The sequence below is a fragment of the Aquarana catesbeiana genome, linkage group LG03 (genome assembly GCF_042186555.1).
Source record: "Aquarana catesbeiana isolate 2022-GZ linkage group LG03, ASM4218655v1, whole genome shotgun sequence".
NCBI classification, from domain to species: Eukaryota; Metazoa; Chordata; class Amphibia; order Anura; family Ranidae; genus Aquarana; species Aquarana catesbeiana.
The window spans coordinates 15,334,833-15,357,336 of NC_133326.1; the positions used below are offsets into that span (position 1 = coordinate 15,334,833).

The 22,504-nt window shown below is 43.8% G+C and overlaps 1 protein-coding gene across 5 annotated transcripts in view; it reads left to right on the plus strand.

Annotated features, from left to right (window-relative positions):
• Nucleotides 1-22,504, plus strand: part of MEGF11 (multiple EGF like domains 11) — an 838,162-nt gene that overhangs the window by 522,541 nt on the left and 293,117 nt on the right. For all 5 annotated transcript variants that reach the window (XM_073618306.1, XM_073618307.1, XM_073618309.1 and 2 more), the window contains exon 9: nucleotides 15,405-15,617. In XM_073618306.1, the coding sequence (XP_073474407.1) occupies nucleotides 15,405-15,617 (213 nt within the window). The remainder of the gene's footprint in view (nucleotides 1-15,404; nucleotides 15,618-22,504) is intronic.

Sequence of the window (22,504 nt, forward strand, 5' to 3'; positions counted from 1 at the left end):
ACTGATTAAAAACAGCAAATACCGCATTTGGCCACTAGATGGAGCTGAGGGTCACAGGACTTTTCTGTATTAGTTAGCGCCATCTAGTGGCCATATGCGGAATTTCTGCTTTTCAAGATCCTTCCTTTACAGTGGTGCTTTTATTTACAATACACCTGGAGCTTGCTTGAATTTACATTTTAAAGAAAAGACCCCCCCCCCCCCCCCCCATAAAACAAGAAGCAAAATATGGTAACCCTCAGCAGATAGTCAAATCCTTCCCTGACCTTTGCTTTTTAAATCTTTTCTCTTTGATAAGTTACTGCGTTTTACTATTACTGAGTGCACTGCTTCCTTAACCACTTCAATACCGGGCACTTATACACCTTCCTGCCCAGACCAATTTTCAGCTTTCAGCGCTTTTGCAGTTTGAATGACAATTGCGCGGTCATCCAATACTGTACCCAAACTACATTTTTATCATTTTGTTCCTACAAATAGAGCTTTCTTTTGGTGGTATTTGATCACCTCTGCGGTTTTTATTTTTTGCGAAACAAATAAAAAAAGACCGAAAATTTTGAAAAAAATAAAAGTTTTGCTTTTGTTTCTGTTTAAAAATGTTGTAAATAAGTAAATTTTCTCTTTCACTGATGGGCACTGATAAGGCGGCACTGACAGGCACTGATAAGGTGGCAGCGATGAGGTGGCACCAATGAGAGGGCACTGATGGGCACTGACGATGGGCACTGATATGCGGCACTGGTAGGTGGCACTGATGGGTGGCACTGATATGCAGCACTGATGGGCATTGATAGACGGCACTGATGGGCACTCATGGGTGGCACTGGGTGGCACTGGTGGGCACTGATGGGCACTGATAGGCGACACTGATGGGCACTGAAAGGCTGCAAAGATGGGTTCTTATGGGTGGCACTGATGGGCACTGATACGCGGCACTGATACACAGCACTGATAGGCATCCCTGGTGGCACTGGCAGTGGTAGGCATTGGAGTGGGCACTGATTGGCAGCTGCCTGGGCATTGATTGGCAGCTGCCTTTGCACTGATTAGTATTTCCCTGGGGGTCTAGGGGGCATACCTGGTGGTCCAGTGTGGCTGGTTTCCCTGGTGGTCCTGGGTGGGATCCGAGGGGGGGCTGTGCTGATAAACAAACAGCACAGACCCCCCCTGTGAGGAGAGCAGCCGATCGGCTCTCCTCTTCTTGCGTCTGTCAGACGTGAGTGAGGAAAAGCCGATCACCGGCTCTTCCTATTTACATTGTGATCAACCGTGATTGGACACGGCTGATCACGTGGTAAAGAGTCTCCGTCAGAGACTCTTTACCTAGATTGGTGCTGCGGGGTGTCAGACTGACACCGCGCAACAACGATCGCCGCGATGCGCGCCCCCGGGGGCGCGCAGTGGCCCAATATCCTGAGGACGTCATATGACGCCCAGTCAGGATATTGAAAGCACTTTGCCGCCGTCAATCTGCTATATGGCGGGTGGCAAGTGGTTAATAAGCCCATATGATTTAGGGGACGATTTATGAAGAATTTGGATAGCCGGTCGCCCAGTGAAAGTGCATGTACATTCGTTCTGTGCAAATGAGGCAAAAAAATGAATGTAAACAAGTTATATTTTGTGCTGTTTGAATGTAAATCATAGGTTTTAAAAACTAAAAATAACATATTTGGCCACTAGATGGAACTAAGTATCATAGAATTGTCTTAGAATACTCGGCTCCATCTAGTGGCCAAATGCAGTATTTTCTGTATTTGAAAATCCTCCTATCTTGTGCTGCTCAAAATGTAAATCATTGATTTAAAAAAACAGAAAACACCACATTTGGCCACTAGATTGAGCTGAGGATCATGGACATTTCCTACAATACTTGGCTCCATCTAGTGGCCAAATGCAGTATTTTACTCTGAGAATTAAAAAAACAAAATTCTCTCGCAGTGGGTAAAACAAATGTAAACAGGCCACAGTATATACTATATACTGTGCTGTTCAAATGGAAATCATTGATTTAAAACAGAAAATACTGCATATGGCCACTAGGTGGAGCAAGATATCATAGGAACTTCCTATACTGCTTAGCCCTATCTAGTGGCCAAATACAGTCATTTCAGTTTTAAAGCCAAATCTCCATGAATTTGTAAATTCGTCCCTTGCAGTGGAAAAAACAAATGTAAAAAGGTTATATCTTGTTATATGTAATATGTTTTGTCATCATTTATGTTCCGGTTTTTATATCACCAACACCTGTACCATATGTTTTGAGTCTACACTCTTTTAAAAGGGGCAGCTACACGATTCTATATTCGCAATCTAGGCGCCATCACCAGTCATATTGTTTACTAGGTTATATCTTGTGCTGTTCGAATATAAATCATAAATTTAAAAATAGAAAATACCTAAATTAGGCCACTAGATGGATTTTTTAGAATCATATGATTTTCCTATAATACTTAGCTCCATCTAGTGGCCAAATGCATTTTTTTTCTTCTCTGTGAATTTGGAAAAGCCTTCTCTTGCAATTGGAATGAAAACAGGCTATATCCTGTGCTGTTCAAATGTAAATCAATTTAAAATAGAAAATAACTAATTTGGCCACTAGAGGAATTTCAGTATTATAGGATTTTTCCTATAATACGTAGCGCCACCTAATGGCCAAATCCACTATTTTACATTTTAAAGCCCAACTTCAAGAATTTTGAAAATCTTCACTTGCAGTGGGAAAAAAAACCCGAATGTAAACAAACTATATCCTGTGCTGTTCAAATGGTAATCATTCATTTAAAAAATGGAAAATACCACATTTAGCCACTAGAAGGAGCTGAGAATCATAGGATTTTCCTATAATACTTAGCTCCATCTAGTGGCCAAATGTGGCATTTTACTCCAGGGGTTTTCGAAATCACTTGCAGTGGGAAAAAATTAGTGTACACGGGCTATAATATCCTGTGATGTAAATCATTGATTCAAAATGGAAAATACCATATTCGGTCTCTAGATGGAGCTATGTGTTGTAGGATTTTCCTATAATACTTAGCTCCTCCTCGTGGCCAAAAGCAGTATTTTTCTCTGGGAATTTGCGAAAACCTTCTCTTGCAATTGGAATGGAAACAGGTTATATCCTGTGCTGTTCAAATGTAAATCAATTTAAAATAGAAAATAACTAATTTGGCCACCAGATGAATTTCAGTATTATAGGATTTTTCCTATAATACATAGTGCCACCTAATGGCCAAATCTACTATTTTCCATTTTAAAGCCCAACTTCAAGAATTTTGAAAATCTTCCCTTGCAGTGGGAAAAAACGAATGTAAACAGGCTATATATCCTGTGCTGTTCAAATGTAAATCAATTTAAAATAGAAAATACCTAATTTGGCCACTAGATGGAACCAAGTATTATAAGAAATTCCTTTGATCCTCAACTCCTTCTAGTGGCCAAATGTGGTATTTTTCGATGCAAAGCCTGACTTTTGGAAGTGTAAAAATCCTCCCTTGCAATGGGGCTGTGCTCCTGACTGCTAGTTTATTCTAGGGGAGACGAAGTAAAAGCATTTTAACTTACCTGATCCATTGCTCCCCCCCCTCCCCGACATATGGCGCCTCCCCATGCTCCAGAGGTGTACTGCCCTTGGCATCATCACATCCAATGCAGGGCTAGGGACCCTTCTGTGATAACGAAGGTTTAACAATGCAAAAATCAGTCCATAAATCTGGATTTGGATATGCCAGTGATCAGCTAGTAGTCCTACATATCAGGTAATCCTGAAGAATTCCAGTGTGATCACTTCTAGTTTTGCTCAATTGAGCAATGGGCAAGCAACTAAAACGGTCAGCTCTGGTGACAAAAATTTACCAGCATGCTGGAAATTGTATTTGTCCCAGCATAAGATTAGACAGAAAAATAAAAAGGCACAGAGACAAAAAAAAAGTGCAGCTCCCAACACATCCTCGTTTGGAGAGACCGGTCCTCTTTTAAAATTCATTCCCTCCGTCTTTCCTTCCTCTTGGGTTTTTCTTTTAGTTGGTATAAATGTTTAGACTGCCATGTAGAAATATATATACACACAGTGGGGACGGAAAGTATTCAGACCCCCTTAAATTTTTCACTCTTTGTTATATTGCAGCCATTTGCTAAAATCATTTAAGTTCATTTTTTTCCTCATTAATGTACACACAGCACCCCATATTGTACACACAGCACCCCCATATTGTACACACAGCCCCCCATATTGTACACACAGCACCCCATATTGTACACACAGCACCCCATATTGTACACACAGCACCCCATATTGTACACACAGCACCCCATATTCTACACACAGCCCCCCATATTGTACACACATCACCCCATATTGTACACACAGCACTCCATATTGTACACACAGCCCCCCATATTGTACACACAGCCCCCCATATTGTACACACAGCACCCCATATTGTACACACAGCCCCCCATATTGTACACACAGCACCCCATATTGTACACACAGCCCCCCATATTGTACACACAGCACCCCATATTGTACACACAGCCCCCCATATTGTACACACAGCCCCCCATATTGTACACACAGCACCCCATATTGTACACACAGCCCCCCATATTGTACACACAGCACCCCATATTGTACACACAGCCCCCCATATTGTACACACAGCACCCCATATTGTACACACAGCACCCCATATTGTACACACAGCCCCCCATATTGTACACACAGCACCCCATATTGTACACACAGCCCCCCATATTGTACACACAGCACCCCATATTGTACACACAGCACCCCATATTGTACACACAGCCCCCCATATTGTACACACAGCACCCCATATTGTACACACAGCCCCCCATATTGTACACACAGCACCCCATATTGTACACACAGCACCCCATATTGTACACACAGCACCCCATATTGTACACACAGCACCCCATATTGACAGAAAAACACAGAATTGTTGACATTTTTGCAGATTTATTAAAAAAGAAAAACTGAAATATCACATGGTCCTAAGTATTCAGACCCTTTGCTCAGTATTTAGTAGAAGCACCCTTTTGATCTAATACAGCCATGAGTCTTTTTGGGAAAGATGCAACAAGTTTTTCACACCTGGATTTGGGGATCCTCTGCCATTCCTCCTTGCAGATCCTCTCCAGTTCTGTCAGGTTGGATGGTAAACGTTGGTGGACGGCCATTTTTAGGTCTCTCCAGAGATGCTCAATTGGGTTTAAGTCAGGGCTCTGGCTGGGCCATTCAAGAACAGTCACGGAGTTGTTGTGAAGCCACTCCTTCGTTATTTTAGCTGTGTGCTTAGGGTCATTGTCTTGTTGGAAGGTAAACCTTCGGCCCAGTCTGAGGTCCTGAGCACTCTGGAGAAGGTTTTCGTCCAGGATATCCCTGTACTTGGCCACATTCATCTTTCCCTCGATTGCAACCAGTCGTCCTGTCCCTGCAGCTGAAAAACACCCCCACAGCATGATGCTGCCACCACCATGCTTCACTGTTGGGACTGTATTGGACAGGTGATCAGCAGTGCCTGGTTTTCTCCACACATATCGCTTAGAATTAAGGCCAAAAAGTTCTATCTTGGTCTCATCAGACCAGAGAATCTTATTTCTCACCATCTTGGAGTCCTTCAGGTGTTTTTTTTAGCAAACTCCATGCGGGCTTTCATGTGTCTTGCACTGAGGAGAGGCTGCCGTCGGGCCACTCTGCCATAAAGCCCCGACTGGTGGAGGGCTGCAGTGATGGTTGACTTTCTACAACTTTCTTTTCTCCCATCTCCCGACTGCATCTCTGGAGCTCAGCCACAGTGACCTTTTGGGTTCTTCTTTACCTCTCTCACCAAGGCTCTTCTCCCCCGATAGCTCAGTTTGGCTGGACTTCCAGCTCTAGGAAGGGTTCTGGTCGTCCCAAACGTCTTCCATTTAAGGATTATGGAGGCCTCTGTGCTCTTAGGAACCCTAAGTGCAGCAGAAATTTTTTTGTAACCTTGGCCAGATCTGTGCCTTGCCCAAAATCCATACCAGGCCGCATGCCCTCAACATGGGGGGTGGGTGCTTTGGGGCAGGGAGGCACTCTGCGTCCCCACCCCAAAGCACCTTGTCCCCATGTTGTTGAGGACAAGGGCCTCTTCCCAACAACCCTTGCCGTTGGTTGTCGGGGTCTGCGGGCGGGGGGCTTATCGGAATCCGGGAGCCTCTTTAATAACGGCAAATTAGCCGAGCCTAGCAACCCATCGCGCCGCAAGCACGGGAATGATTTCACCGAATGGTCCCGCCTCCCTCTTCCCTCCTCTCACTGACGCAGGCACCGCCCATGGACAAATGAGAGCTGAGCTCGGGAGCTTCGTTCGCAGCTGCTGTTCAAACGCCTCCTGTGGCAGTGAGTGACAGTGCAGGCAGGCTCAGCCGGGAGATTGTGCCTCACCAGCGGGTGTCCCTGAGCCCGCTGTCAAATGCGGGAGACTGCCGCGAGTCACGGGAGACTTGAGATGTCTGTCTCCTCTGACCAGAGCACCTTCTTCCACATGTTTGCTGTGTCCCCCACATGGCTTCTCGCAAACTACAAACAGGACTTCTTATGTTTTTCTTTCAAAAATGGCTTTCTTCTTGTCACTCTTCCATAAAGGCCAGATTTGTGGAGTGCGCTATGGTGGACTCACCCGGGACAGAGACTTTTCGAGGGGACTGAATGCTGGCCTCTTGCCTACTGATTATGGGCCCTGGATTTTGGGGGAACGGTGCTCTTTGTGAGCTGTATGCCTGGGGACCCTTGAGGTGGTGTTACTTTGGATCCAGGTCCATGTCCCCCCAAGACACACAGACTCTGGGAACCCTGTATATACCATATTAGAAATAGTGACTAATTCATACTGTTGGGACACATACTGTTAGAAGATGCTTATGTCATCAACTCCAGCCACCTGTCTGTCTGTTGTCTGCTATAATGTAAATAAGTCTAGTATGGCTTCTAAGAGTCTTTCAGCCATTGTTGTTTGTGCTAATTAACCCTGCTATTGTGTGAAGGATTTCTGTGTTGATATTTATAATAATGTGTATTGTATAGTCAGTGAGCTAGGAGACGGCAAGTCTACCCTGAAAGGTCATATCTCCGAGTCACCAAGTCTGGGTAAAGGATTAATAAACTAACTCATGTTAATTAGGTTTCTGGTTACAGTTTGTATTGTCAGCCTGCTGTATATATTTGTGTGTCACCTCAAAAAAAACAGTTCATGTTCAGCAACCAAACGAGTATTGCCTTGATTGTGGTTGTTAGTGGTTGGAATGTCTGATATCTATATTCAGATTGGGAGGAAGCGGTATATGACGAAAACACTCAAGTGGAGTGTGGGACGTTTCGTTACATGCACCACTAATAGTTGTCCTGAGGACAGATTCTCCCACCTAAGCTGTGGATCTCTGCAGCTCCTCCAGAGTTACCATGGACCTCTTGGCTGCTTCTCGGATGAATGCTCTTTTTGCCCGGCCGGTCAGTTTAGGTGGAGGGCTATGTCTTGGTAGGTTTGCAGTTGTGTCATACTCTTTCCATTTTTCGAATGATGGATTGAACAGAGCTCCATGAGATGTTCAAAGCTTGGGATATTTTTTTATAACTTAACCCTGCTTTATACTTCTCCACAACTTTATCTCTGACCTGTCTGGTGTGTTCCTTGGCCTTCATGGGGCTGTTTGTTCACTGAGGCCGAGTTTACACTGGTGCAACAAACGCTCCGACATTGTGAGCTCATGGCGCATGACGTGTGAAAATCAATGTTTCCCTATGGGAGCCATCTTAACTGGTCTGGCACAAATCGGTCCGACTTTGAAAATGCTCCCTGTACTACTTTGGTCTGACTTTGATCCTACTTCAGCCCATTGAATATCATCGAAGTCGGATCAAAGTCGGATCGCCGTCTTGCATGATCCGACTTTGGCATGTGACTTGTGCTCTGTTGATCTTGAGGGGGAACTCCGCGCCAATTTTTAAATAAAAAACTGGCATGGGTTCCCCCTCCAAGAGCATACCAGGCCCTTCGGTCTTATATGAATTTTAAGGGGAACCCCCTACGCTGAAAAAATGGCGTGGGGGTCCCCCCAAAATCCATACCAGGCCGCATGCCCTCAACATGGGGGGGTGGGTGCTTTGGGGCAGGGGGCGCTCTGTGGCCCCACCCCAAAGCACCTTGTCCCCATGTTGTTGAGGACAAGGGCCTCTTCTCAACAACCCTGGCCGTTGGTTGTCGGGGTCTGCGGGCGGGGGGCTTATCGGAATCCAGGAGCCCCTTTAATAAGGGGGTCCCCAGATCCCGGCCCCCCACCCTATGTAAATGAATACCCATTCACCTGGGGAAAAAAGTGTCAATAAAAAAAACCCACACTAGACAGGTTTTTAAAGTAATTTATTAAGCAGCTCCGGGGGGTCTTCTTCCAACTTCGGGGGGTCTCTTCCGACTTCTCCGCGCTCTCCGGCCTCTTCTACCGGTCTCTGATTCTTCTCCTGCTCTCCAGTGTCTTCTGCCGTGCTCCTCCGCTATCTTCTGCTTTTTTGCCCGCTCTTTTGCTAGCGGTGGCCCAGACCCTTATCCGAGCATGCAGCCCTGCCAGTCAGGAAAAGGGGTGGGGAGGAGCGAGCGCCCCCCCTCCTGAACCATACCAGGCCACATGCCCTCAACATAGGGGGGTGGGTGCTTTGGGGCAGGGGGGCGCTCTGCATCCCCCCACCCCAAAGCACCTTGTCCCCATGTTGATGAGGACAAGGGCCTCTTCCCAACAACCCTGGCCGTTGGTTGTCGGGGTCTGCGGGCGGGGGGCTTATCGGAATGCGGGAGCCCCTTTAATAAGGGGGCCCCCAGATCCCGGCCCCCCACCCTATGTGAATGAGTATGGGGTACATCGTACCCCTACCCATTCACCTGGGGAAAAAAAGTGTCAATAAAAAAAAAAACACACTAGACAGGTTTTGTAAAGTAATTTATTAAGCAGCTCCGGGGGTCTTCCTCCGACTTCGGGGGGTCTCTTCCGATTTCTCCGTGCTCTCCGGCCTCTTCTCCCGGTGTCCGGTTCTTCTCCCGCTCTCCTGCCTCTTCTCCCGATGTCCGGTTCTTCTCCCGCTCTTCGGTGTCTTCTGCCGGGCTCCTCCGCTATCTTCTGCTCTTTTTCCCGCTCTTTTGCTAGCGTTGGCCCAGTCTTCTCCGTTGTCTTCTTCCCTCTTCTCTTCTTTCGATGTTGACCCGGCGCTCTCTCCCGCTGTAATGCAGTGTGCACAGTGTGCAACGACTTATATACGCATGGGGCCTGGTCACAGGTTGATGTCATCCGGTGACTCTGCCCCTTATGACGTCACCGTCCCAGCATGCCCCAGGCGGTGACGTCATAAGGGGCGGAGTCACCGGATGACATCACCCGGTGACCACGCCCCATGCCTATATAAGTCGTTGCGCACCGCACACACGGCATTACAGCGGGAGAGAGCGCCGGGTCAACATCGGAAGAAGACCGGAGGGAAGAAGATGACGGAGAAGACCGGGCCAACGCTAGCAAAAGAGCAGAAGATAGCGGAGGAGCCCGGCAGAAGACACCGGAGAGCGGGAGAAGAACCGGAGATCGCGGAGAAGTCGAAAGAGACCCTCCGAAGTCGGAAGAAGACCTCCGGAGCTGCTTAATAAGTTACTTTAAAAACCTGTCTAGTGTGTTTTTTTTTTTATTATTGACACTTTTTTTCCCGAGGTGAATGGGTAGTGGTACGATGTTCATTAAAATAAATGAACTGCCCTATGTGTGTGTTATGTGCACAAAAACGCTTGTTTCTACAGATCCCTTCTCTGTTTTTATTTGATGCGATCATAGGAACATCACCGCCGTAGAATTGTTGTCACCTCTTTACTTTTAGATATTCAGGACTCAAACTGCAGCAAATTGTAACAAGCAGAATTTTTTATTTTATTTTTCATCTTTCAATGATACATTTCTGTCCGGGTGATGTCGGTCACGCAGCGCAACTGAAAGAGTTAACGCGTCACACGTCCCCCCCGGCTTCCCCTTCTTTTGGCTGGCGGTGTCAGACGCAGCCATTTGTGTGTATCTGTGCCAGTTCTCAGCAGGTGTGAGCCGCGCCGGTTGCACTCCCTGTGCAGGCGGGAATGTGCGGGGCTCGTGTGCCAGGCACGGCGCGGCGCGGGAGGCGAGGAGGGCTCAGCGTCTGATGCTCCGCACACACACAGCCCTCATCAATAGCTCAGACGCACAGAAAGTTCTGTTTATAGAGAGCGGGTGCAGGGCACCACCCCCCCGGAGCGAGGCGTACAGGAGTTTATATAAGGACTAATCTAATTCATATAGAAAAAGTCATGTCCACGTAGCGTCTCCGACACGAGGGACCGCCGCCCTGGCGCTCGCTGGAGGTAGAAAGAGTTCAGGCAGAAGTTGTTGTTTTTCTGCAAAAATAATAACCTCATTAACCACTTAAGCTCTGGGAGATTTACCCCACCATCACCACCACCATATGACCAGGTCATTTTTTGCGATACAGCACTGCGTACTTTAACTGACAATTGCGCAGTGGTGCGACGCTGTACCCAAATAAAATTTGTCATTTTTTTCTCCCATAAATAGAGCTTTCTTTTGGTGGTATTTGATCAATTCTGCGGTTTTTATTTTTTGCACTTTAAACAAAAAAAAGACCGACAATTTAAAAAAAAAAATTTACTTTCTGCTATAATACATACCCAATAAAATAAAAATAGAAAAAAAAATTTTTTTTTTTCAAAATTGTCGGTCTTTTTTTGTTTATAGTGCAAAAAAAAAACAAAAAAAAACGCAGAGCTGATCAAATACCACCAAAAGAAAGCTCTATTTGTGGGGGTGGGGGGGGGGGGATTACATCAATTTGACAAAAATAAATTAGAAATAAATAAATAAAAATATCCCATAGTTTGTAGACGCTATAACTTTTGAGCAAACCGGTATAATCAGTATACGCTTATTGTGATTTTTTTTTACCAAAAATATGTAGCAGAATACATATTGGCCTAAATCGATGAAGAAATTTGATTTTGCTTTCTGCTATAATACATATCCAATAAAAAAAAAAAAAAAAAAAAATTTCTTTCTTCATCGATTTAGGCCAATATGTATTATTCTACATATTTTTGGTATTTTTGAAAAAAATAAAAAAACAATATTTTTTACTTTCTGCTATAATATATATCCAGTAAAAAAAATTGCTTTCTTTTGCTGGTATTTGATCAGCTCTTTATTTTTTGCGCAATAAACAACAAAAGACCGACAATTTTGAAAAAAAAAAAAAAATACATTCTTACTTTCTGCTATAATACATATCCAATAATAAAAAAAAAAAAAAATTAATTTCTTCATCGATTTAGGCCAATATGTATTCTGCTACATATTTTTGGTAAATATATTTGGTAAAGTGTATATTGATTGGTTCGCTCAAAAGCTATAGCATCTACAAACTATGGGATATTTTTATTCATTTATAATTTATTTTTGTCAAATTTATGTAATTTTTTTCCCCCAAAAATAGAGCTTTCTTTTGGTGGTATTTGATCAGCTCTGTGTTTTCTTTTATTTTTTGCGCTATAAAGAAAAAAAAGACCGACAATTTTAAAAAAAAAACAAAAAAACAAATATGTTTTAATTTCTGCTATAATACATATCCAATAAGAAAAATAGAAAAAATTCGAAATTTCTTAATCGATTTAGGCCAATATGTATTCTTTTACATATTTTTGGTAAATAAAATCCGAATAAGCATATTATATTGATTGGTTTGCTCAAAAGTTATAGCGTCTACAAACTATGGGATATTTTTATTTATTTCTAATGTATTTTTGTCAAATTTATGTCATTTTTTTTCCCACAAATAGAGCTTTCTTTTGGTGGTATTTGATCACCTCTGCAGTTTTTATTTTTGGCGCTATAAACAGAAAAAGACCCACAATTTTGAAAAAATATATATATATTTTTTTACTTTCTGCTATAATATATATCCAATAAAAAAAAAAAAAAAATAAGCGTATATTGATTGTAGACGCTATAACTTTTTGAGCAAACCAATCAATATACGCTTATTTTATTTACCAAAAATATGTAGCAGAGAACATATTGGCCTAAATCGATGGAGAAATTTAGATTTTTTTTCTATTTTTTTTTTATTGGATATTATAGCAGAAAGTAAAAAAAATATATATATATATATTTTTTTTTTTCAAAATTGTTGGCCTTTTTTTGTTTAAAGCGCAAAAAATAAAAACCGCAGAGGTGATCAAATACCACCAAAAGAAAGATCTGTTTGTAGGAAAAACATTACGTAAATTTGACAAAAATAAATTAGAAATAAATAAATAAAAATATCCCATAGTTTGTAGACGCTATATCTTTGGAGCAAACCAAAACTATGGGACATTTTTATTTATTTATTTCTAATTTATTTTTGACAAATTTACATAAATTTTTTCCCACAAATAGAGCTTTCTTTTGGAGGTATTTGACCACCTCTGCGGTTTCTATTTTTTTGCGCTATAAACAAAAAAAGAACAATTAGAAAAAAAAAAACAAAATTTTTTACTTTCTGCTATAATACATATCCAATAAAAAAATAGGAAAAAAAATTGAATTTCTTCATTGATTTAGGCAAATATGTATTCTGCTACATATTTTTGGTAAATAAAATCCCAATAAGAGTATATTGATTGGTTTGCTCAAAAGTTATAGCGTCTACAAACTATGAGATATTTTTATTTATTTATTTCTAATGTATTTTTTGTCAAATGTATGTAATTTTTTCCCCCCCACAAATAGAGCTTTCTTTTGGTGCTATTTGATCAGCTCTGCGGTTTTTATTTTTTGCTCTATAAACAAAAAAAATACAGACAATTTTGAAAAAAAAAAAAAACTGAGAGAGATATATATAAAATATATAAAATAAAATGGTAAAAAGTAATAAAAAAAACAACAAAAATAAAAAAACACTGCTGACACCAGTGGCGGAATTACCAGGGTCACAAAGGATGCACTTGCGACCAGGCTTTGGCGTTTGGCCACTGTGGGGGGGGGGGAATCCAAGATGGCAGGAAGGTGGCCCGCTGCAAGACAGTAATAAGGGGCCCACGATGGGAGCAAAATGCCCTGTGATCAGTGGGAAGGGCCCCGGTTGGGAACCAGGGGGGCCCTTAATGGACTTCTTACACCGAGGCCCAGAAGGTTCTAGTTACACCTCTGATTGGTCCCTTTTGTCTTCTGTTTTGCAAAACCAATAGAATATAATTTATTTATTTAAAAAAAAAAATCATCAGTAACCATAACCAGCACTAAACCTCCATTTCCATACAAGTTCCATTATACCAAGGGCACACGGCTAGGATTGTATCCAGAAATGACAAGTGACATAGAAAACCTTTTGGTGGCCCATTTTACTTCCCTAAGCCAGCAATGTTCTCATTATTATCTATCTTATTTAGACCTCGTTGACACTGTTTTATATGTTCTTTCTCACCTCTGAGATCATGGAAGACATGGGAAGTCGGGTCAGGCACGGGGTAAGAGGTCCTCCAAAAAAAGTCCTATTCTGTAATCAGCTCTGATCTCGGTAGGATTAGACTTTGATTCCAGGGCTTCTGTAGTTGTAGATTTATCAGTAAGATGAGGATAAGCATAATCACTTCATATGATGTGGTTAAAAATAAAAACTGTACAAGCATTTATTGTGTTTAACAAATATATTCAGGTTGATTTACTAAAGACAAAATAGGCTGTTCACTTTACAAAGGAAATTGCACTTATCTCAGTGAATGTGGTGAAAATTCTCATTGAAAGAAACTAGGAATACACCTATAACATTTTTTTTTTTTTTTGCAATGAATACGAGTACTGCTCTTTTTTTTTTTTTTTTTTTTTAGTACTCGCCGATATCAATTTCCAATTTCCGATACCTACTGCAACTACTTTGTTTACACTTCAGTTTTCAGCAATGGTACAAGGCATTGAAAAGCTGCAAATGGAATAAATGTATTTTTTATTGTTATTTTGAGCTTTTTTTAATGTGAAATGTGTAACTATATGTTAAAGGTGCAAAATATTACTAAACATAGCAAACATTTTTTTTATTATTATTATAAAATAAAAAGTGAACAAAAAAAAATCAGCAGCAAAATAATTAAATGGAGAAGGAGAATAAGGAGTTAATTAGGGCTGATTAGAGTATATTAAGGGTTAATAAGGGGTTAAACAGAGGAACATTTAATTTGAAAAAAAAAGTATATATATATATATTTTTTAATTTTTAATTTTTAAATTATTAAAAAAAATATATATATATATATATATATATAATTTTTTTTTTTTTTACTTGACAGGTTGCTTTAAACTGACTTAATCTGCAGATCTAAGTTCATCCCTTTGATTCTGTAGATAAATGAACAGAAAGATGCAAAAGGAAACACTGCTTCTTTTTTTATATTTCTGTTTCAGCGGCTGAGCAATGTTGTTGACAGCTCCAATTGTCAACAGGGAAACCCCACTGACAGCTAATTGATTCATCGGTTGGTAAGGACATGGTGACCCCTTTCCTTAACAACCGACAATTGCAGATTTTTCTTTTTTTTTTTTTTTACATTTCAGCTGTCGGTGGAGGAATTCCGCTGACAGCTGAAAACTGAGCATGAAAGTAACGGGTTCAGGTATCGAAGCATTTTCATGAGTACCGATACTTGTGCAGATGCTTAGTATTGGCACTGATACTGGTATCGGTACAACTTTAATAAGAAACCCAAGGAAAATTTAAAAGACAGTATACTATATTGTCAAAAGTATTGGGACGCCTGCCTTTACATGCCCATGAACTTTAATGGCATCCCAGTCTTAGTCCGTAGGATTCAGTATTGGATTTTTCGGGCAGAAAAACTCTCCTAAACTCTGTGGATGGAGTCTAAGAGCGGAGATTGCGAGCCAGGCCTTCTCGTCCAATATCAGTGACTGACCTCAAATGGTCTTCTGGAAGAATGGTCAAACATTCCCATAGACACACTCCTAAACCTTGTTAACGGCCTTCCCAGAAAAGTTGAAGCTGTTATAGCTGCAAAGGGTGGGCCAACTCAATATTGAACCCTACAGACTAAGACTGGGATATCATTAGAGGTCATGTGCCTGTAAAGGCAGGTGTCCCAGTACCTTTGACAACATAGTGTATTTTTCTTGCACATGATTGGACGTTGAAAGCCAGCCGAGCTTCACCTCATTCACTAAAATAAGTGCAAATTCCGTTGCAAAGTGAACACTCAATTTGCCTGTAGTAAATCAACCCCATTGATCCAATAGGAAGACCGGTGATACTGTTCCCATGCCATTAACTCTTCTTCTCGCTCTGTACTCTGCAGGTGCCAGGAGGAGTGCCCCATAGGTACATATGGTTACCAATGTGCAGAACGGTGCGACTGTCAGAACGGAGCCAAGTGTTACCACATCAATGGGGCCTGCTTGTGTGAGCCGGGCTTTAAAGGCATCCTCTGTGAGGAGCGAGTGTGTGCAGAAGGACTGTACGGCCTCAAGTGTAACAAGAACTGCCCCTGTAACCTGACCAACACCCGCAGGTAAGGACTGTGTGTTCTAGAATTATTATTTATGAGTTCTAAAGTAAAGCTGACCTGAGTTTCCATTGCTGACCTCTCCCACCGAATATACTAGTCACCTTACTGATCCAGTGGCTTCAATGAAGTATGCTGGGCAGGAGTTCTAACTTCACTGGCTGCATATTTGTTCAAGATCAATGAATGGAAATAGGTTAAAGCCAGGGACAAGCAGGCAAATGGCATCTGTGAAGGTCAACAATGGCTACTAACATGTTTCTCCCAATACAGGTTTTCTTAAATATCACATGCAGTAAGTCTAAAGCTGGTATAGCACCCTCTAGTATGTGTGCTAGATGTAGATAGGTTTGTTGTTAGTGTTGGTAAAAATTCATTTTAGCTTAGGGCTAGGCCTGAGCTATGAATCTGGGTCAGGGCTCAGTGACTCAGGGCTGGATGACTCATCCTAGTAGCTTCTCCGATGCCTCCCCCTATTTTCTGGGACATTGGAGAATGTTCTAGACATAGTGGGTGGAGGTTAGGAGGAGCTTCTTGGCATATTTATGAGGTCTTCGGCCAATCCCCAGTGAAGGGCTAGCAGAGGGCAAGCCAGCTCATAAATAGGCATGAGTCATGCCAGCAGGGGCAGTCGGGTGGAAGATGGAGATATAGTGTTGTGGAGGCTGTCGGTGGCCCTCGAGAGTGTCCCCTGGTCTGGGGAGCGACCTTGGGCCAGGGCTCGGGTGCTGACACCAACAATGAGGCACCATTCTTTCCAATAACACCAATGGTGGAGCACTATTCAGCCTACCGATACCAACAATGAGGCATCATTCTTTCCAATAACACCAACGGTGGAGCACCATCAGGCCTTCAGGAAAAAACTCAAGACCTACCGCTTCTAAGAAGCTGGACAACACAGGATGGATCCAGCGCCTTGAGGCGATTCAGTTTGCATTTGCATCGCTATACAAATCATTCATTCATTCACTATTCAGCCTACCAATACCAACAATGAGGCACCATTCCTTCCACTGACACCAATGGTGGAGCACTATTCAGCCTACCGATACCAACAATGAGGCACCATTCCTTCCACTGACACCAACAGTGGAACACTTTTCAGCCCACCAACACTAACTATAGGGCATTATTCTTTCCACTGACACCAATAATGGCTCATAATTCCTCTCACTGATATAAACAACTGAGCCCTAATACCAGTGATGGGTTACTATCCTACTGACCACAAGGAGCTATTTTATTTTTTTTACTCCTTAAGACCACCAAGCCTGAGACATTGTCTACTCCCAATCCCACTGTCTAGCCCCCCAAAAGTCTGATGGACAGCAAACTGGCCCTTTTTTTTTTTTTTTTTTTTAGAAAGTTTGGAGACTCCTTCTCCAGAGGAACACTTGAGATAATTCTCACGCCCCTAGAAGTCCTTACCAAAGCGAATTCATCAGGGGCAGTGGAAAAAATGCCCCTTTCTTTGGTAGTCAGTGGAAAGAAAACCCTCCTTATAATGATGAACAGAATGCAACCCTTACAGAAAGCCAAAAAGACTTTGGTGCCATGCTGCTGGTTCTGCCAAGTGGCGTTGGCCCGGGAATTAGGCAGGCATCGGCATCAGATGGGAGGTCAATCAGTCCCAGCTCAAGGAACCCTAAGCAACCTTTGGAAGAACCTTAGGGTTTCACAGAATCTTGGTTGAGAATGGCTGCAGTAGACACCCTATTACTTTTAAAAGGACTTTCATAACATAGAGCAGGGGCGTTGCTAGGGGGTGGCTTTTGGGGCTATAGCCCCGAATCTAGGGCCAATAGCCCCGAGTCTCTGCAGGGGTCCCCAAAGGGGAGGGGAGGCTCTCTGGGGACCCTTATGTAAGTGGGGGGCTCTCTGGGGACCCTGAAGTAAGTGGGGGGCTCTCCGGGGACCCTGATGCAAGGGAGAGGCTCTCTGGGGACCCTGATTTTAAGGCAGAGGCTCTCTAAGGACCCAGATTTAAGGGGGAGGCTCTCAGGGGACCCTAATGTAAGGGGGGCTCTCTGGGAACCCTGATGTAAATGGGGGGCCCTCTGGGGACTCTAATGTAAGGAGGAGGCTTTCTAGGGACCCTGATGTAAGGGGGGCTCTCTGGGAACCCTGATGTAAGGGGGGACTCTCTGGGAACCCTGATGTAAGGGGGCTCTCTGGGGACCCTGATGTAAGTGGGGGGCTCTCTGGGGATATATACACACACACACACACGTATATTACTGTATATACATGTGCATGCCCGCCCAAGCTTATGACGTTCATTACTATGCTGCTATGGGCTCCAGCCCCAGATCTTTTGTAGACCTAGCAACGCCCCTGACGTAGAGTACATTGAAAACGGCATATTATACATAAGGATTGTTCACAATGAGCTGGTCTCTTTCACATTCATATTTAAAAACATTAAAAAGACTATAGTTCTCCTTTAAGCTGCCCATAAATATGCAGTGTAACGTTGCTCTGCAGAATCTGAATTAAACAGATCACAACAGTTAACTGAAACACCTGGCGAAAAAATCAAACCGACACGTTGAAAAATGTTGTTCCAATTACCTGGGGCTGCCCATAGAGACGTACAGTGGATGGGCATGGAGGACAAAAAAGGAATCTTCTTTTATAAAATAATTAGATGCAAAGGCGTAACTAAAAGCCACACGGCCCAGGTTCAAAATCTGAACAATGGGCTTCCAAAATTTCATGCTTAACTCCTGGCTTGATAATATATAATAATGTGTTATATTTCAGTATATTATTTTCAGTATTATTATCAAACACAGAGCAGTTACAATACAATTCAATACAGGAGGGTTACAAGGGCCCTGCTCATGGGACCTTACAATCTAAGGGTAAGGGGAAGTGATTCAAAAGGTAGTAACTGTGTGGGGAGGAGTTTGAGACAGTAAAATGCGTTTTTTGGGAGGAGACGGGGTGGGCCTCTCTGAAGAGATGATTTTTCAGGGATCGCTTAAAGGTGGACAGAGAAGGAGATAGCTGGACAGATTGGGGTAAAGAGTTCCAGAGGAAGGGAGAGGCTCCTGGAGAAAAGCATGGGAGGAGGTAACAAAGGAGCTAGAGAGTAGGAGGCCTTGGGAGGGGCAAAAAGAACTTTCTAGTTGATATTTCGAGATGAGGTTGGTGATGTAGCTCTGGGAAGGGTCGGTTTTATGTCGTTAACATTTTGAAATGTATTAGCTGAGCAATTGAAAGACATCGAAGGGGTTGAAAGAGAGAGGGGTTGGCAGATGCTGATTTGGTTGGTAATAGCGATGAGCTAAGGTTCAGGCTGAGCCCGCAGCAAACTGTCAAATGAGGTCGCCAGCCCAATCAGCTGACACGTGGCTATACTGGACAATGTTATTGACCAAATCTGGCCAGGTGCCCAGATAAGGTCCATGATGTCACCGCCATCCCCGCCCCTTTTTTATGTATGGCTAGGTGGTAGGGAATTCCCTGGATACAGCTGAATAGGCAAGTGGCCTGCTGTCATGTGAATGCTTCCTGCAGGTGTGCTCAACACTATTACCAATGTATGTACCACTCCTTTCTGTCAATCCCTCAATCTGGCCTGAACGCTCAACTATATTACCAACTGCTCAGCATATACCATCCCTCTTGGCCAATCCATCAGCTTGGCCTGAAACTTAGTACAACACTATTACCAACTGCTCAGCAGCTACCACCCATCTCGGACAAATTGTCAAGCTGGCCTGAACCTTAGCTCAACACTATTACCAACTGCTTAGCATCTACCACCCATCAACGTGGCCTAAACCTTAGCTCAACACTCTTACCAACTGCTTAGCATCTACCACCGATCTCGGTCAATCCCTCAACCTGGCCTGAACCTTAGCTCAACACTATTACCAACTGTTCAGCATCTGCATCTCTGCCAATCTGTCAACCTGTCCTGAACCTTAGCTCAACACTGTTACCAACTTCTCAGCACCTACCACCCATCTCAGGCAAATTTCTCAACCGGGCCCGAACCTTAGCGGAACACCATTACAAAGTGCTCAGCATCTGCCACCCTCTCTGCCTTTCCCTCCACCCAGCATAAACTTTAGCTCATCACTAGTTGGTAAGGTGTATGAGTCTGGCAGCAACATCTCAATAGACTCAATAGAAAGGCCTGTTGGAGGCTCATAATGCACTTTACAGGGGCACCTCCAGCCCTCCACTGTGGTAACACTCACCGATCTTCCAACAGCTCTGAGTGCTTGATGAGGAACTTTGACTGGACTATGCATACCGATAGCTCCACTTGCCCCTCTGCTCCAGGAGTTCCCTGCCATCCGACCGTGTTGTGGCAGAGACATTGCCAATGACCATGTAGAGGCAATGTTCCTTCACAGTTCTCCCTGGGCCTTCTCCTGTGATCAGCGCACCCCCCCCCCCCCCAGATGGGGAAGGCCTCCTGCTGCTATCTAACATGCCATTCCTCAGTTCACTTAGCCGACTTCTCTCCCCAGTGGAAAATCACCTCAGCTTATATATGAGGCCCGCCCCCTGCCAATACCGACTGGGGATTGGTCAGGGCTCACACACAAGCTGCCTGCCACTCCAGTTCCAGGCCCAGCCCCTCTTCTAGAATATTCTCCTCAGAAGCAGGGGAGGCAGCTCAGAACTGAAGTGCAGGTGGCATACCTCCCAACTTTTTGAGATGGGAATGAGGGACACCTATCAGCAAAAGTATGCAGGCACACCCCCTTGCCACGCCCCCTTAAAGGAGAATTGTACAAAAAAACAAGGTTGATTAAACCCAGAAGTACTTTTTTTTTACCACTACTATTACTTTATATTGGCTTTTGGAATTTACAAATGCAGCAATTTAGAAATCAGATAATAGGTTTAGTGCTGGGAAACGCTTTTTGATAGATAAAAAGTGCATTTTATACACATTTATATAGATCAGACCAACATGAGGGACAAATGAGGAGGAAAGAGGGACAGAGGGACATTGCTCCAAATCAGGGACAGTCCCTCGAAATCAGGGACAGTTGGGAGCTATGCAGGTGGTCACACCCACTGCTACTCTGACCACTGCCAGCCCCCAGATCAAAACAGACAGGCCTAACGTGCAGCATAAGCCTGCCTAAATTTGCCTGTGCTGGATAACCTAGTAAAAATACCTTACTAGCACCTACCTATTGGTAGAGATTGCTACAGATATAATGTATCTAACTAGAATATATATGACATGGAGAATTGATGCTAAAAAATAGAGGAAGGTTACCATTTCCAGACACAAGCGCCCTTATTAATAGGACAGCGTAGAGAGTCGTGTCCATGTGTGAAGGCTAACAACCCAGAGCATCAATCAGATGTCCATCGATTGTAGTCTGATTATTGAAAAATTAAATGTCTTTGGACTACCAAGGTATAGACGTCCTGGTATTCAAGGGGTTAAGACAAGCTCGCAGCTGCCGCAGCATCCTTGAGTTTGGTACTGATTTGTTCAGCCGGCTCCTAACTATCGAGTAAAAGTGATCTGGGTGGCTGTAGTGCAGCTCCAATCACTTTTAAGGGTTTGAGAAGGGCCTCCACCAAACTCGCTGACAGCTGAATGGAAAATAAAAAAAAAAAACATTACCGCGGCAATACAAAAATGTGAACAAAATGATGTGGACCCCTCCCCCCCTATCCATACCAGGCCCTTTGGGTCTAGTATGGAATTTCAGAGGAACCCTGCGCTAAAAAAATCAAAGAAAAAAACGACGTGTGGTCACCCCCAAAACCCATACCAGACCCTTAGCCGAGCATGCAGCCTGGCAGGCAGGGAAAGGGGGAGACGAGTGAGTGCCCCCCCTACACTGTACCAGGCCACATACCCTCAACATTGTACCCCTACTCATTCACCAAAAAAAGTGTCAAAAAAGAAATAACACACAGTTTTTACAATTCCTTTATTAAAAAAAAAAAAAAAAAACAATGTCCCCCCGCTGTAGATCCATCATCAATCGTGACACCCGGCGCACTGCTGAACCCCCCCCCCCAAAAAAAAAGAAGCTCCACCCACGAAGAAGGCTACCGCCGTCTGCCTGCTCCACCATGTTGTGAAGTTCTTAAATAGGTAAGGGGCGGAGCCACCTTTCAATGTCAGCTGGTGGTACCGCCCCTGTGACGTCACTGACACCCAGTGCAAGGGGGCACTGGTGGAGACAGTGATGTAAGGGGGCACTCTGGGGACACCGGATGTAAGGGGGGGACTCTGATGGCGACACTGATGGGGGAAACTCATGTAAGGAGGCACTCCGATTGGGATACATAAAGTAAGGGGGAACTCTGATGGGTACACTGATATAGGGGGGAACGCTAGTGGGGACACTGATGTAAGTGGGGAATGCTGGTGGAGACACAGATGTAAGGGGGGAATGCTGGTGGAGACACAGATGTAAGGGTGCACTCTGGGGACACCTGATGTAAGGGGGAATTCTGATGGGGATTCTTTTGTAAAGGGGGGCAATGATGTAAGGGGGGGCTGATGGAGACATTGATGTAAGGGGAGTCTCTGATGGGCACTGATGTAAGGGGAAACTCTGATGGGGGACGTTCAAGTAATGAGGCACTCCCATTGGGATACCTGATGTAAGGGGGAACTCTGATGGGGACACTTATGTAGGGTGGAATGCTGGTGGGGACACTGATGTAAGGGGAAACTCTGATGGGGGACATTCAAGTAAGGCGGCACTCCCATTGGGATACCTGATATAAGGGGGAACTCTGATGGGGAAACTTATGTAGGGGGGAATACTGGTGGGGACACTGATGTAAGGGGAAACTCTGATGGGGGACATTCGAGTAAGGCGGCACTCCCATTGGGATACCTGATGTAAGGGGGAACTCTGATGGGGACACTTATGTAGGGGGGAATG